Raw genomic sequence first — 17,557 nt, forward strand, 5'->3', positions numbered from 1 at the left:
CAGAGAGAGATGTCACAGTATATGTAAAGGTTTAAAAAGTCATAAAAATTGTCATAGTATAGTAAGGCATAAAAAGTCATAAAAAATTCAACAGTATAGGTAAGCGCATAAAAAAGTCATAAAAACATATAGTATACGTAAGTGCATAAAAAGTCATAGAAAAAGTCATAGTATAAGTAAGGCATAAAAAGTCATGAAAAAAAGTCATAAGTATAGTAAGGCAATGGAAAAGGTCATAAAAAAGTCATGAGTATAGTAAGGCATAGAAATAGTAAGGCATAAAAGTCCATAAAAAACGTCATAGTATAGTAAGGCATGAAAAGTCATAAAAAAAGTCATAGTATAGATACGACATGAAAAGTCATAGTAAAGGTAAGACGATAAACAAGTCATAGTACTACGAGTTAAGGCAATAAAAAAGTCATCAAAATGTCACAGTATAGTAAGGCCAATAAAAAGTCATAAAAACGGTCATAGTAATGTAAGGCATAAAGTCATAAAGAAGTCATATTATAGTAAGGCAGTGAAAAGTCATAGTATAGTAACAAGCCGCATGAAAAGTCATAGTTAAAAGTAAGGCATAAAAGATATAAAAGTCACAGTATACGTAAGCGGCAATATAAAAGTCATAAAAAAGTCATAGTATAGTAAGGGCATAAAGTCAAAAAAGTGCATAGCGTATAGTAAGGCATAATAGTCCATATAAAACGTCACAGTATAGTTTAAGGGCCATAAAAAGTCATAAAAAATCATCAAGTATAGTAAGGCATAAAAAGTCATAAAAAAAGTCATAGTATAGTAAGGCATAAATAAGTCTAAAAAGTCATAGTATAGTAAGGCCATAAAAAGTCATAAAAATGTCATTGTATTAAGTAAGGCATGAAAAGTCATAGGTATAGTAAGGCATAAAAAGTCATAAAAAAAATTCATAGTATAGTAAGGCATAAAAAAGTAAGGCTAATAAAAAGTCAAAAAAACGTCATAGTTATAGTAAGGCATGAAAAGTCATAAAAAAGGTATAGTATAGTAAGCATAAAAAGTCATGCATAGTAAGGCATAAAAATATCTAAAAATGTCATAGTAATAATAAGGCCATAAAAATGTAAAAAAAAAACTTTCATAGTATAGTAAGGCATAAAAAAGTCATAAAAATGTCATTGTATATTAAGGCATGAAAAGTAATAGTATAGTAAGGCATGAAAGTCATAGTACAGTAAGGCATAAAAAGTCATAAAAACGTCATAAGTATAGTAAAGGCATGAAATAGCAAAAAAGTCATAGTATAATAAGGCATAAAAATATCTAAAAATGTCATAGTATAATAAGGCATAAAAATATCTAAAAATGTCATAGTATAATAAGGCATAAAAATGTAAAAAAAAATCATAGTATAGTAAGGAACAATAATGTCATAATGTAGTAAGGCATAAACCCGTCATAGTATAGTGAGACAAAAAATTTCAAAAAACGTCATAGTATAGTAAGGCATTAAACTTAATAGTATAGTAAGGCATAAAACATCACAGTATAGTAAGAGATAAAAATGCCAAAAATGTCATGGTATAGTAAGAGATAAAAATGACAAAAAATGTCACTGTTTAAAAAGGCATAAAAATGAAAAAAGTATAGTAAGGCATAAAAATGTCATAGTATAGTAAGACATAAAAAATGTCAAAAAACAGCATAGTATAATAAGGCATAAAACGTCAAAAAACATCATAGTATAGGAAGGCATTAAAATGTATAAAAAGGTCATAGTAAAGTAAGGCATAAAAACGTCAAAAGACGTCACAGTAAAGTTGGGCATGAAACGAAAAAAAACGTCATAGTATAGTAAGACACATAAATGCCAAAAAAGGTCATAGTATAGTAAGGCAAAAACTTAATAGTATAGTAAGACAAAAAATGTCAAAAACGTCATGGTATAGTAAGGCATAAAAATGTCAAAAAATGTCATAGTATAGTAAGGCATTAAAATTCATAATATAGTAAGGCATAAGGAATCATAGTATAATAAGAGATAAAAATGACAAAAAATGTCACAGTATAGTAAGGCATTAAAAAGGCACTGTATAATAAGGCATAAAAATGAAAAAAGCATAGTAAGGCATAAAAATGTCATAGTATAGTAAGAAATAAAAAATGTCAAAAAACAGCATAGTATAATAAGGCATAAAACATCAAAAACATCACAGTATAGTAAGGCATTAAAATGTCAAAAAAGGTCATAGTAAAGCAAGGCATAAAAACATCAAAAGACAGTCACAGTAAAGTTGGGCATGAAACGAAAAAAAAGGTCATAGTATAGTAAGGCAAAAACTTAATAGTATAGTAAGACAAAAAATGCCAAAAATGTCATAGTATAGTAAGGCATTAAAATTCATAATATAGTAAGGCATAAGGCATCATAGTATAATAAGAGATAAAAATGACAAAAAATGTCACAGTATAGTAAGGCATTAAAAAGGCACTGTATAATAAGGCATAAAAATGAAAAAAAAACTTCATAGCATAGTTAGGCATAAAACATAGTATAGTAAGACACAAAAATGTCAAAAAACGTCATAGTATAGTAAAGCATAAAAGGTCATAGTATAGTAAGACATAAAAACGTTAAAAAAGGTCATAGTAAGGCATAAAAATTACAAAAAACGTCATAATAAAGCAACGTCATAGCATGCAAGTATTCAGGCTTCTTCCCTTCATCCTTTTTCTGACAGGCATACATAACATAATCAAAAAGCTATTTGTGGAAATATATTCATTTTTGGGGTGAAAAGTTCTTATAAACCTAGATAGATAACGACAGTTAATGTAACGCTACCATTAATAGAACACCTGTAAATCGGAGTAATACATGTAGTTAAAAGTCCCAAGGTTGTTATACTCTATATCAGCACTCATGGAATGTCTCTCGTCCAATCAAATGACTTCGTCGGAACTAACTGTTGTGTAAAGTATAATAAGGCATAAAAAAGTCATTGTCTAGTAAGGAATGAACCGTCATACTATAGTAGGTCATAGTATAGTAAGACATAAAAAGGTCATAGTATAGTAAGAAATAAAAACTTCATAGTATAGTCAGGCACAAAAAGTCATAGTATATAGTAAGGCATAAAAATGTTAACAACAAAAAAAGTCATATTTATACAAAAAGAACCCACACAGCCACAGGGAGAACATGCAAGCTCCACACAGAAAGGTGGGGAAGAACCTCTAGCCACTATCCTGCCGTACCGACCTATTACAAAATCATAGTATAGTAAGGTATAAAAACATCATTGTATACTAAGGTATTAAAATGTCATAGTATGGTAAGGCCGCTTAGTTTGCTTTTGCCTTGGGCCAATCATCTTTTTACAGGTTGGATGGGTATGAAATGTGGCCTATTTCAAATGTATCCTCATGATCATCACAGTGTATAAAATCCAGCCCCCTGCTTTCATTCCCTCAGTCCGCATCATGAATGTTTACTGTCGCCACTGCAACAGGTGCCGGTTTAGTAGTAGTAGTAGTAGTTAATGTTAGTTTAGCCCACATATTAACACAATAACAATAGTATAGGAAATACAATTGCAACCTACCTTACCTTAACCAGGGTCCTGTCACTTCATATCTTTCACCCGTTAACGTAGTGCACGTTACTTGTCGCCGATTATTTAGGGGGAAAAAAACATAGACTATGTGCTCTTACTTTGAAAAGCTGAAATGGCAACGTCTGCAGGTGGACACGTGTTTTTCCCGAAAGTGGCCGAGTGACTGGCGGAAAACTGTCCAAAACTTTCAAACTGTGTGTGTGTGTAATTTTGAAATCCACAAGCATAGACTTGAGACCCACTAATACTTTATTCATTTGTAAATTAATTGAAAGTATTCAGACATTTTTTTTAACTAGTGGAATCTGTAAATAATTTTTATATTTGTAAAGTATTTATGTCAATTTGCAAATCTATTTTTTTTGTATTTGTGGAAGGTGTTGTATATTTACAGATTACACATTTATGCATGGATTGTCGATCTGTTCACACAAATAAATGGCTATTGAAACAAATCTACCTCCATATGCAGGAAAATATAAAACATTACGTTCCACATTGTGCACCTTTCACTATTTTTTCTCCACACAATGTAGCTTCAAAAGTGTTGTTGCTCCTGTCAGTGGCACAGCAGTGCTCCATTAAAGCATCAAAAGCATGTAGGCTACTTATCTTTACTGCAACACCTCCTTTCACACATTTCCTGAGGGAAATGGAAAACAGCAGTATTGATAAAAAAAAGGAACATGAAAGACTTCTCCAGCACGGTATCCTGACTTTCATTTCTCAGGCTTGGAAACATTGCTTTCGTTTAAGTCGCCAATGGGTGGTATGAGCAGTTTGGGCATCCTCAATTTGTGCCTTAACCCTGAGAGCGCGACTTGTCTACCAGCGAACTTAAAAGTCAAACCGCCTTCCGTCACATTTTAAAGTAAAAAAACTCACAGCAAAATAAAGTAAACAACTAAAATATTTATTAACTGAAGAATTTTTTTTACAGCAAACTCTTATCACGACACAGTCTTCAAGTCAAATGACACTTAACCCTTTGAGTACAATTAGGTTGGCCACTGTGATCTGGAGAAGTAACAATGAACAGACCTGGGAGGGATTCATCCGCCGCGGTCCTCTATCAAAAACATGAACAAGCACATCAGGATCTAGAAGGTCCAAAACTGCTGCTTTTTAAAAAGTCAGACATTAAAGGAGAAACACAGTCGCTTGCTATTTTAGTAGGAACTGAATCAAGAATAACATTGTCATTTTGAACATTAGATTTTTTTTTTTTTTTTTTTTACATGTGTACATAGTTCTATTATGTCTGTTTCTTGTGAAGAGAATTTTCAGTTCATACAGACGTGTGTTGAAGAAAAAAAAATGGCTTGTCGGTGCGGTGAACAGTCCGTCCAAGCTCCTGTCCGAGCTCAGACTGCGCTCAGTCTGATTTCCAAAGTCCACTTCTGTTGACGCTTTTAGTGAGGGACACTGATCAGAGATCTGTACATACACACAGGCTAATCAAACCCATAATGCTGCCCTAAAACAGTGAAAAGACATTAAACTATGACAGATACTAAAAGGGTTAAGGCAAGAATAGAAAAATAAAGAAATAGTAAAAACAATAGAAATGTTGCATCTCTCTCATACTCGCCGTACAACGTTCAGATCCTAAGAAGCTGTGTTAGTGAGAATTATTCACATAGTCTTACTCTCTTTACAGACCCCTTCACTTTACACAGTATTTACAGCAAAACAGAACCTGTCTCACAAAAAGAAAAGTAGTCCACTAAAATTAACACATTATTCATGAACACAATGATAATTAAAAAACTGTATAATTTTTATCATATCGTCAGTATGTAAAAACATTTACACACAGACTTGCAAATAGTGTTTTACAGTAGTCATTATATTTCATATCAAATTAATCAACATAGCAATCTTTTGTACAAACGTCTGCTTTCGATTGCTGTGTTCAACTTCAATGGGTACAGATACCATTTACATCACTTTTTTTCTGTGTGTTTGTGTGTGTGTGTGTGTGTGCGTACTTTGTGCACAGTTGACAGTTTTAGTTTTGCAAGAGGCATTGGGATAATGGAGGATGCTCAGATGAGACACAAACAGATGTAGTGGTGACCAAAGACGACACAAGGACAACGTGGCTGAGAGGTCAGAGCGGCGGCACACCTCGCTGCACGCCACCGCCCCTTCCCTCCTGACAACGACCAGCATCACCTTTCCCAAAAGTCAGTGAAATGACCACCAAGCTTTGGAATCCAAACAATGCGCTTTCAGTAGAAAAATATCTTTCGGAACTGTTTGTGTGAGGGATCAGAAAAATGACCGGAAACAAGAACTACTTTCACATTAAATAATGGTCAGCAGGAGGGAAATGGTGGAGGTCACCCCAACGGTGGTTCCAAATATATTACTATTATATACTATATATATTATCGCTAGCTCAGACTACAACACTCCCAAAATCTCAGGACTGCTGTAATTCTCTCGATACAAGACATTTTACAGACTGTTGTCATTTTTGGACTGAACCTCAACTGGAGCGAATGATCGTGATATTGAACAAAAACACACGAGCTGTGACTCCATAGACGAGTCCACTGCGTCCCTCATTTCCTGCCCTCAGATGTAAGGTGTGCTCTCATTGGATACTGTTCATCTCCTGCATCCGACTTGTCTCCAAAGTGCATCTTGTTTGATATGAAATATGTTGTAGCGGGTGGGATTGCTCACGACAAAGAGTCAATGATTTTTTTGTTTCGGACCTCAAGTATTTCTCTGGGACAGGAAAATCGCAGAAAGCCATAGTTTGGACTAAGCTGTAGAGTTCCAATGTGACCTCTGATGGAGAACACCACAACTTTTAGAGCTCCATCTAAGTTACTTCACTTCACATAAAAAAAAAACAAATGAAGGTTTTACTTTCACTGTGAAGGATTATCTCAATCTGAGGAAGCAAATGGATTCTTTTGAAGAGGGAAGATGAGTCCTGATATCTGCAACTATGCTGACGGTGAAGAAAAACCAAAGAGGAAGAAGAAAGCGTAGAGCGCGGACCTTACCTGTTTGAACCAGCTTTGAAAATTAAACTTCTAGACAAATTATTTTACCTGCTTCAAATTAACTGATTGTTGAGTGGGTTTTATAACAAAAGTTTACTGAATAACTTTTTCCCCTTACCCAAAGGTGAACCTGGCGAGTTTTTGCTGTTATCAGACAATCATTTCACGGACAAAGCACATAGTTCACTGCGAAAAATTTTCAGAACATGCTGGAGTTTCCCTCTGGTTTCTTTTAGGGGGACAAAAAAGAAAATGAACAGTGATGGACACACGGGGTGATAACGATACTTGAGGGAAACGTTAGCGCTCTCAAGACAAGCTTGTGGATAATGGAGCGAGGTGTGAAGGAGAGGACGGAGCAGGAGGGCAGATCACGTCAGAGCTGTGAAAGTATGAACTGCAGCAGGAAAAGCACCAGACTTCTCCTGCCTTCGTAAGCCTGGCCGCCTGTAAGCAGATTCAACACTCTGTGACCTCCTGGAATACTCAAATCCAGGCCTGTGTGACATGGCTTTAATTATCCACATTTTTTCATGTCTCTCCGCCACACTCTGTGCGTGCCATATGGTTGAGAGCTGAGGAGCCCTGGGAGGTGCCACATGAGTCCACCCTGCCACAAGCTGTGCTGATTTAATCAACAGCTATGACTGATGCTTGTTGTGGCCCGCAGGGTGCTGCTGTGCACCTTCACGCTGCTTTCACAAGCTTTTAATATCATGACTATTGTTGTTATTCATAACTATCTGGCAGTCAACATCAACAGAGAGGAGACACTGAGGCTGAGGGAAAGTGTTGGGAAACAGAAGTGTTAATGGCTCAGCAGGGCAGACAACAGATAGGTCCCGATTTAGAGCCCGGATCCTCCCAAGGATTCGGCTCATGAAGGTGGGTGATTTAAAAGGAGCCGAAGACAGAAGACTGTGGTACACTTGAAGTGAACTGCTTTGCCGTAAGTGTCATCTAGCTGCATCTAAAGGCGGTGTTTACACCTCCTCTGAACCACAGTCAAAAGCGGGGGCCTAGCTTGAGAGAGAAGTTCAGGCCCCGCGTGCTTTCACTTCCTCACACCTAACCAATCACTGCTTGAAGTGGGTGAGCTTGTCAGATTTTTCTCTGTTTTGGAAAGCTAAAAAAATTGTTCAATCAAAGGCCGAGAGGGGATTTCAGATGCTGTTTGATGGTCCAAAAAATACTGGTCCAAAAAGGAAGATCTGTTAGAATAGGACATGCTTTCTTATTATGACATATTAGACGTATCTAGAAACATGGACATCACACGATGCAGTTTCTGAATTGGGAGCAAAGAGCGATGACATATAAAACATTTAAACTGTATGTAAAGAGAAGTTATGCACTGTTTGCACTGATTTGTTTTATACTTTTGCACATTTGGCCACAGAACCACAAATCTATAGGTGCACTGATATAACTAAATCTAAATCTATTAACCTTAAATAAGGTTAAGGTTATTTTATTTGATATTTCACCTGTTTTCCACAGACACAGTGGAGCGCCACAACATCTGTCCAGCTGTGAATCCCTAACGACGACTCATAACGCTCAGTTGCTTGTCTGTCTCTGGTTTTCAGTTTGACACGCAACGCTAAACAGGTTTCCACAAGACATGTAGTGAAATGGAAACAACACAAAGACACATCCACAACACAGTGACTGTTGTGAGAGCGACTATTGCCTCAGTCTCCTCCTGAGCCACAAACACACACACACACACACACACTCACTGTTTGTTGACAGTTATAGCATAGAAACACAGCCTCCAACACCCCAGTCTGTCCAGTGCGTGTTTGTATTTTTCTGTGCACACACTGGCATGCACGTGTGTGCGTGAGTCTGTCTTATGAATCTGAGGGGAGAGTCGTCAGATGAAGGAGGGGAGGGTGTGGCAGTCCCGTAGTGAGAGAGCAGGACAGTCGGAGAAGGAGGACAGGAGGAAGAGAGCTTTAGTTGTTCTGAAGGCAGTCGAGATCCACCGAGCAGCAAACATTCCCGTTCTGAGCATGAAAGGACAGGAAAGAAGAGATATAGAGTGTTAAGTATACTGTAGTGTATTATAATATGCTGTACACGTTGACTGTAACAACAGCAGTCGGAGCCTGGCTGACCATAATCACTCAAACTACAGAGCCTCAATGTAGAGGGAACTGAACACGATGTTAACACCATCTCTGCAATATCAGTGTAGGGTCACTTTACACAAATTACAACAGAACATACTGCCCTACCGCTAGTCATTCATTCTCAGGACTATCTGCTATGCTTCTGAGATATCCATCTCTGAGATTTATGCTGCCACTCTAGTACATTGGAAGTGAACAGAATTTAGGATGTGTGGCTCCAAGCGGTGACAAATTTGAGAAATTGAACGGCAATATGTCTTCCCACAGACAAGTGTCCCAGTTACTCAGGGTAATCAGCAGACTTCACTGTGACAGTGTCACACTTTCCACTGGAACTACTTTCCACTGAAAAATAGTCCCTATAGAAAGGCTTTCAGAAACCAGAGTATAAACTGTCTGAAGGGCTCGATACGTCTTTGGTCAACGGGAACGAGGATGGATTACTGACCAGGCTGATAGGACCTGTGCTCTCTGACATGGGACAGGCTCATATTGTCCTTACAGCTGTGACATGTAATGGCACATGCACGGTTAAAGGATAAGCCTGTTGATATTCTGCACTTTTCTTATTGTCTACTATTCCGACAACAAGACTCAATCAACACTGAACTGATCACATTCTCAAGTACTGTCTTTGTATCCAAAGACTGATGTTATTCCTCTGTGCCAAAACCATTGTCCAAAATGAAGAATTCATTCTAGTTAATTCTAGTTTGAGTAACGTTTCCTTCCACAGATCCCTGAAAAATCAGCCTTTTTAAAAAAAGGAAAAAGAATATTTACATTTACTTTTATCCAAAACGACATACAAGTGAGATAAATAAAACCACAAGCGGCAATTATCTGGCTCCAAGCAGCTTGCAAGCATTTGCATAATATTATACATAATATGCACGAATTTATAAAATTATATAAAACCCTTGACCTGTGTATCCCCAGAGAAGGTGACTTGCTGCCTGTGCCACTGGGGAAATGTGTATGTGTGAGTTCCGCAGACATGTTATGGAAGTCAGACACAGACTAACACACTGTTGGTTTTGGTCCTTCCATGGGATTTGTTAACAATAAGAAAAGTATAGACTATCACCAACCAGCCTTCTCCTTTACGTTAAGTCAAAGCTTTTGAAGTGACCAACCAATCACAGCAGCTATAACCACTTGCTGTATGTATCTGTATCTGTATGTAGATGATCTGAGTTAATGGTGACATGTTCCTGACAGTGATTTACATATTTTGTTCTTTTAAGATTAAATGCCTCTTACATCATCTGTGACAGATATTTTGCATTCACCTTGGATGACAGACAAGCTGACGATACATATCCTCCAGCACACATTAGCTAAACTCATTATCCCCCAGTTTTCACCTCAACGTACATAAATACGAAGTGAATCACGCCTCTGTAAGTGCATGAGATTTTTGTATCCCAAAACTACATGTAAAATGGTCTAGTTGGTAAAAGCACTATTGCAGCTCAAAAAACAGGCTTAGTATGAATTATTTATTTAAATACAAAATCTGATTCATAATTTTGTGAATTTTTGGTTGAGCACTTAAGCAGCCGCACCGGTGTTAGATCCAACATGGATGCTGCACAGTGAAGCAAACCTTCTTAGTGATTGTTGTTGCTTTGGCCTACCTTACACTTGCAGGTGGTGCAGGGCGAGTTGGGCATATGCCATGTGTCTCCACTGAGGCGGGCGACACCTGCGGGGTCCTCGCACGTCTGCCGGATGTCATATGACAGGTTGTCGGCCATGCAGGGGTCTGTGACGCAGCGCGGGCAACACTCACCCTCCGCCACCGCCGTGTACTCGCACATCAGCACGGGGCAAACCAGAGGCCAGCAATCCACCTCCCCCTCCTGCAGGGGCACAGAGAGAGGAAAAGAGAAGAAAAAAAAAAGAAAGTGACAGAACTGTTACTGGGTGTGTTGGTTTTTTGTGTGTAAATCAGCTGATCTGGCAACTGCAGTTACAGCTCACATGCTGATTTGTTGCCACATCTCTAATTAGAGAGGTGGTAATTATCTAAGTCCTACACACACACACACACACACACACACACACACACACACACACACACACACACACACACACACACACACACACACACACACACACACACAGCAGAGCGGCAGATCAGGGGCAGGTAATAAACAAAGCCCAGCTCTGAGCTTCATGTTGATGAGGAGATTTTGTTTGTTTTCTTTTATGTCATCAGTTTCTTCTAACGAACCTGTCTCACCACACTAAGGGAATTAAGATGAAGGTCAGCTTTCATTTCTGCTAAGAGACATGTAGCTTTGTGTGAACGCGTGTGTCTGTGTACAAACCATGCAGCGGCACTGCTGGCAGCCGTACAGCCAGGACGCTCCGCTGCGGTAGAGCGTACGTCCACTCTGGTCCAGACACTGGCTGCTGGGCCTGTTGTCACAGCCGGGACAGCAGAGCAGGTCCTCGTCTGGGTCTCCGCAGTCACAGGGTCTCCTCCTGCAGTACGTCTGCCCGTCCTGTACAACAGAGGTCTCAGCAGTCAGGGAGTAAACAGACTTAGATATACAGCCCTGACATACATGGCTGAAATTATGTCGATAAAACCCTAGACGGGTTTCTTACCTCACCTGCACATCCACTTTATAGAAAAACATATATATAATGTATTTGTAATGTTTTATCTGTGCACATAAATCAAATCAAATCAAATCAAAGACCTCATATCACTTCATATCCTGCGCTGTAAAGTACATCCCCATAGCCCCTACAAAATAAAAGGGCCTCAGACCAACAGCGATTCACATAAAAATGAAATAAGGAGGTTATAAAGACACATCAATGTGAACAAATACAAATTTCCCTTTGTTGGCCACACTGCCTCATTGTCTTTGACAAACAACCACAAATTCAAATCAGTACCATTTGGTGACGAAAGTACAGCCTCATATATGCACAGAGAGCACCAGGATGATGCTAGAGTGGTGCCAGACGTCCTCAAAGAACATTCCTGTTTGTGATGGAAAATCCTGTCAGCTGTGAATCCTTCCCCATTAGTGTCAATGACACGTCTAATGTTAAAAGTTGGACTTGAACACAGCGCAAAGACTTTCAGCCAATGGCCATTGATGTACACACCTCGGTTCTACACCTGCAGGAGAGGAAATACTCTGTTCCTCAGCCAAAAAAACATCAGGGAAAGACAAATGCATGAAACAGGCCAACCTTTTCTCTCTGTAAATCTCACTTTATGCTCGGAGTAAGAATTGAGGATATGTATTTACACTGGTGTTGTTGGTCTGTGTTATTTTGCCTGTGGGGAAATGCAGGGGTCAATTTAAGTGGTCCAGTTCTTACTTTTCATTGAACAGGGGAGTCACGCTGCGATCAAACAGTTGTTAAAACTGAAAGGTTTCATCAGTTTTGCAACAGTGAAGAGTATAATGATTTCCTTATGCCCTGAATATTGTTTCAGAGCCTGAAAAATGAATGAATTTTGAATGAATGAAGCAAGAACGTGTTAGAAGTTTGGTGTTTTGGTTGCAATGCAAAGTCAAACACAGGGGAATCTGCCTCTGTGAGTCTCTCTAGCCACCGTGTCCCTGGCACCCCGTCTCTACCCAGAGAAAACTTTATGGGCCATTTTACTCGGCACAGCCAGCACTGTCTGGCCTGGGGACGACAGTGTAATGGAGATGTAAAAATGTTACATAAAATGGCTGTTAGAAAATGTATGGGGGCCATAAAATCATTCCGCATACCATTAAAAGGGCAATACAGAGCCAATGTTTTATCGATGCATATTGTCCTGCTACAGTAACCGTTCAGTCCCAGGGTGCCAGTATCGATGGCCTTGGTCTTTACAGTTACGGCCCTGGACTTGCTGAGAAATTACTGCCAATTGTACCGGGCCTGGCAGGATATACGAAGACAGACTGTTGATTTTATGCCAGAGCTAAGACCAGGCCTGCATGCCAATGCTGCTCTGCTGTGCTATCCAAAACGACATCATTACTGCTTTGATTACAACAATTTTATGATGAATTTGATGACTGCTGATTATTATCATTATTATTATTATTATTATTATTATTATATCATTAGGTGTGACTTGTTTTCAGCACAGTCCTAGGAAAATGTATGTTTTTCTGAAAGTAATATAATTTAAGAGCCTTTCGGTTCCTGTGGGATCGCTCCTGTGGAATACTAAAATCTAATTCTTCTATTTAACTCAATTTTCTGTTTTCAATTTCCTTTAGCTGAATAAAGAAGATGTTTTTCTCTCAAGTTTCAAACTTTTATGTCATATAGTACAGTTTCTACAAGCTCTTTCCTTCTCCGCCCACCGCTGTATTTCTCATTTGCCCTATCCAGCTTTACACACGTCAAACACATCAAATCAATCAACCACCCTCTCATGTTCAACAAAATTATTCACATTTTGAGTATACTTTGATATTTTTTATCTCTTATTTCTGTAGTTTCTGACGTGGTTTGCTTTACTTTCGCTCTCCCTCTTCACAGACCAGTCATTTTCCGGCTGCCTCACAGCTACCAGTAGCTTTCAGTGTTGACACAGAGTTAGACAGACAGTTAGATTTATGAATGTTTTTGTGTGCACATCTGTTGGAGATTGTACTAAGTCAACATCAGTCACACACATCGGACGGCAAAACACTAAGCATTCAAACTTTTGTTACTCAGTGAGAGACCCTGCACCAGATCTGTCCTTCGTGCATGAATAAAATACAGCCAGACTGAAGTGTTAACTTGTTGGTCTGATTGTGTTCACTTTTTCATCCTTCAGTCACAAGAAAAACATTTTCACCCACGAACTTAACAGCTAGAATAAAAACCTGCAGGGCCGTGAATCCTCAAGGTATCCCGCACACTGATCCCCCAAAGTGAGCAGAGCACCTCAGCCGCCTCTCAATTATGTCTCTTTTCTAAAATTCTGCCGCGCCGGGTCTACTTTTGCCAGAGCAGCTCTCATCTCTGAATCGTGAAGTTCCCTCGTGAATGTATGTAAATGCCTATATTTATTGACGGTTGACATGAAATACATATTTAATGCTGCATTTCATTTCAAAGTGAGTTTCTCTTGTTTGTTTGTGTCTCCTCTCCAACAAAGTCTGTGAAGCATGAGAAAGAATACTAGAGATACAAAATGAAGATAGCGCTCTGCATACACCGACTTAAATGAGTTCAGCCAAAAAGTATCTGTTAACACGTCATAAAAGAGCTGCAGACATTTACTTATTAAGCTTGTAAAACACTCAAAATGTCAACAAACAACTCTAAACTATACTGTGACAAGAAAAGAAGAAAAGTGGCTGCTAAAGGACAGACGGCTTGAAAAGGCCCTGACTCTGAAACTCTTCCAGTGAACGTTTGATCCATGAATATGTCACATGTGAGCTGGACCAAAGTTTAGTTCATGTCATTTTCTCGCAGAGGAAGCATCATGCAGAGAAAGCCACTGCAGGATGTAAATAATGGAAGTCAATGAACAAACATGTTGGCAACACAACTTACAATAAAGATTAAATATGTTTTTTACAGAAAAGAAAAATATCTGTCATGATATGTGTGACTGAATTGGATGTAAAAACATACCCAAGTAATTTGCTTGCGTTGACTAACAAGTGTTGAAGTGAAATGTCATAAGTCATGCTACACAAGCATAATTGATTTTGCCTCAGTTTACCCCTGGTATTTACTAGGGGCGGTTCATGTGCGACGTCCTGGTGGTAAACTCATTTTATTGCAAATAAGCGTCTGTGTCTGTTTTGCATTAATCTCACTCACTGAGCCTCACCTTCGCAAAGACAAATCTGATCAAAATCTGCGTCCCACTCTGACTCCAGAGCACAGAAATGAGTTGTTAAACTGCCACAAATATTTGTCAGAATGTAATGCAGGCTAATGACAAACAGATGGGAACACTGAGGTGGTTTTTTTTTTCCTCTTTGATTCTTATTATTTTGCTCTCTTGACGTCAGGATGACCAGAAAACTCTTCTGGTATTTTTCTGTGTGCTTGTTTCATAACTATTCAAACAGATGTTAGCTAATTCAACCCCCAGACAGTCAATTACATGTGCGTGTGTTGATCTTTGTGCATGTAGTGTTCTCACAGAGAGCTAGCTCCTCACCGCTGATGGGTTTTCTGGGATATCGAATGCATGATAAATATTTAGCATATTATGTATTGGTGCTTGCCCTTGGTTTTGTCCTACCTTTGTGTATCAGGTGATACTCTGAAAAGTGGCAGTGCTCCATTGCACACTACATTACACAAACATTATAGAATACATGCTCCATACGTACTCGTTACACATATCCTTGATAGTTTATTCTCTTCCCTATGACTATATATTAACAGCTTAGTCACAGGAAGAGGGATACAGTTTTCATCATAGCTGTGATCTAAAACCCTAAGTTAAGATCCTCCACCAGGTTGTGAGAACCATTACGACTAAGTGTAGTGAATTTATATGCAAGCGTTTCTCATCTCTACCTTGCAGGAGCATATAGCGCAGCGGTCAAAGCTGGGCTTCCAGTCTTCTCCATTGCGTCTGATTCCTTCTTCCTGAGGACAGTCGCCGCTGCAGCCCGGACCAGATGTGCACACACAGTCGTAGCCTCCCGGGAGGTTTACACACACACTGTCATTCCAGCAGGTGTGTGTCTGCAAACTGCACTCGTCAATGTCTGGAAGACAAAGAGCAAGCCACGGTTAACGACTATTAACATGTAATTTGTTGTACAAATGTAGGAATGTAAATTTGTGTGCATGTGTGTAAGTGTGCGTTTCACAATCCTGTTAGTTCTGTTGTGGATACAACATACAAAACAGGACCAAATTAATTTTTCTGTGGAAAAACTAAGACCAATGAGAAGCAGAAGGTTCAACACAACAACATCAGTAAACAAGACTGCATCAGGTTTACATTCGTGCACGTCTTTTTCTCTATTAGTATCAGAGCAGTTCCATCAGTTTGGAATTACAAAACATGTTTGCCTCTCAAATTATTTTGTTAAAGCTGTGACATTTGACAACATGACACAGTATTGAGCAATTTTATGGTCCCAACCATATCACAACCTGCAGTATCAACTATATGCTGACGTGAATTACGTTTCTGTTAATTTTACACAATAAAATTAGCAGCATTTAACATTTGAGAATTGTCCTGGAGGCAAACACTCAAGACTTAGTAGTAAGAAAAACATGTTAATATAAAAAACTAAAAAACTTGGACTTTGATATATAACCCTGCCATCTAAAAAAAAATCATACAATAAACACCTCATTTGCTTGGAAAACACACTTCAGTTGAATCATAATTAATGTCGTACAGCATGTTTCCTGATGACTGTCTTCAGCCAGAGCTGCAGTGTTGTATTACACTACAAGATGCAATGTATACCTTTACTAACTCTAGATATGGTATATCTTCTATTTCCTCACGTTACTAAGGAGACCAGCAGGTATCCAGTGAACTATTTTAAATAATTTGTGTTGCACACAAATATTTATATTTCAGGCCTCCAAATTACTTCAATTATACCTTCAAGTTAATAGCATTCAGTTGTTGTAATAGAAACTGAGATTTCATGTTGTTGTGGTCAGACAGGGAGGGGAGTGTTAGCAGCAGGCTTACTGCTATGCTTCAGTATAGATATTTCTTCAAGTTATTTAAATTTACAGTGTAGGTTACCTTCTCTGTCACAGTATGACACATGCTGCTGGGTAATGGGGTGCAAAATAAACACTGATCATATGAAGTGTGTGGATATAATGTATTTGCAGGTTCTGACTGTTAATCAACTCATTGTATTGTCTGTTTTCATTCCTTAAACATATTTTAAGGTATGGTAAATTGTTTTTGGTCTGCCATAATTAACTCAAACAAATTACTCGAGTTATAATCGGAGGGAAGAAATTAGGTCATCTATCACACCCTTCCTTTTATATACAAAGAGTGGGAGAGACTGGGGATGGCTGCAACAAGTCTTCTTCCTCCTTCCTCTTCTTCCTCCAATCAGAAACATGCTAGAGTGATGATACTTATACTGCACATTCAACATCTGCTGCTGCATTTATTTAAAAAAAGAGGTATGAAAATAATTTTTTTCATGGGCTGTATTTTTTTCCCAAACTGTCCTGACCTTTTGTATGAATAAATCAAAATTTACTTATTTTGAATCATTGTTTTGTTGACTTCAAAGTGACATAGTTAGCATGTGTCAAGCTCAGTGTGTCTAGATAGCACATGATGTTCTGTCATGGCCACTGTCCTCCAAGCTAAGTGGCCATATCAAAACAGTTTTTACAACATTTTTTTGCTAATTTTTTTTTAACAGATGCAACAAAAATTGCTAATTTTAACATGAGAGAATACAAACCAGTTATTTTGAGAATTTTTCATAGCAGTAGAATATATTAATTCTGCCTATTTTGACTCAAGGCAGGTCTATGTTCTATAAAAAACACAACTCAACTGCTCTTAGATAAACATTATTAAATAAATAACTAATACTATCAGTGTATTAGTTACTTAAGCATAAATTAATTAGTGAAATTTAATGCATTTTTAATGAGTTTCAACCGTCCCTGATTTGCGTTGCAACCGTCCCCGGTCTCCCCTACATCTTGCATGCACACTGGCATCGCAGCTTCAGTCACATCGGTTACAGCCTCAGTGGATTCAGAAGAATCACCAAAGGGATGAGGCATCTGCTCGGTCAGCTTCTTTTTCACTTTTCCGTCTCAACAAACCAAAAGGAACCAACGTGAGCAG

General features: G+C 38.4%; 1 protein-coding gene across 1 annotated transcript in view; it reads right to left on the reverse strand.

Annotated features, from left to right (window-relative positions):
* Positions 1–4,798: 4,798 nt before the first annotated feature.
* The window catches only part of nell1 (neural EGFL like 1), a 242,836-nt gene continuing 230,077 nt past the window's right edge, over positions 4,799–17,557 (reverse strand). Inside the window, exons 17-20 of the mRNA XM_022748050.1 lie at positions 15,271–15,464; positions 11,094–11,270; positions 10,398–10,622; positions 4,799–8,631 (exon numbers count right to left, since the gene is read on the reverse strand). Of these exons, the coding sequence (XP_022603771.1) occupies positions 8,581–8,631; positions 10,398–10,622; positions 11,094–11,270; positions 15,271–15,464 (647 nt within the window). The 3' untranslated portion in view covers positions 4,799–8,580. The remainder of the gene's footprint in view (positions 8,632–10,397; positions 10,623–11,093; positions 11,271–15,270; positions 15,465–17,557) is intronic.

This window comes from Seriola dumerili, unplaced genomic scaffold (assembly GCF_002260705.1).
Source record: "Seriola dumerili isolate Sdu_G_001 unplaced genomic scaffold, Sdu_1.0 BDQW01000011.1, whole genome shotgun sequence".
In the NCBI taxonomy this organism is placed as follows: Eukaryota; Metazoa; Chordata; class Actinopteri; order Carangiformes; family Carangidae; genus Seriola; species Seriola dumerili.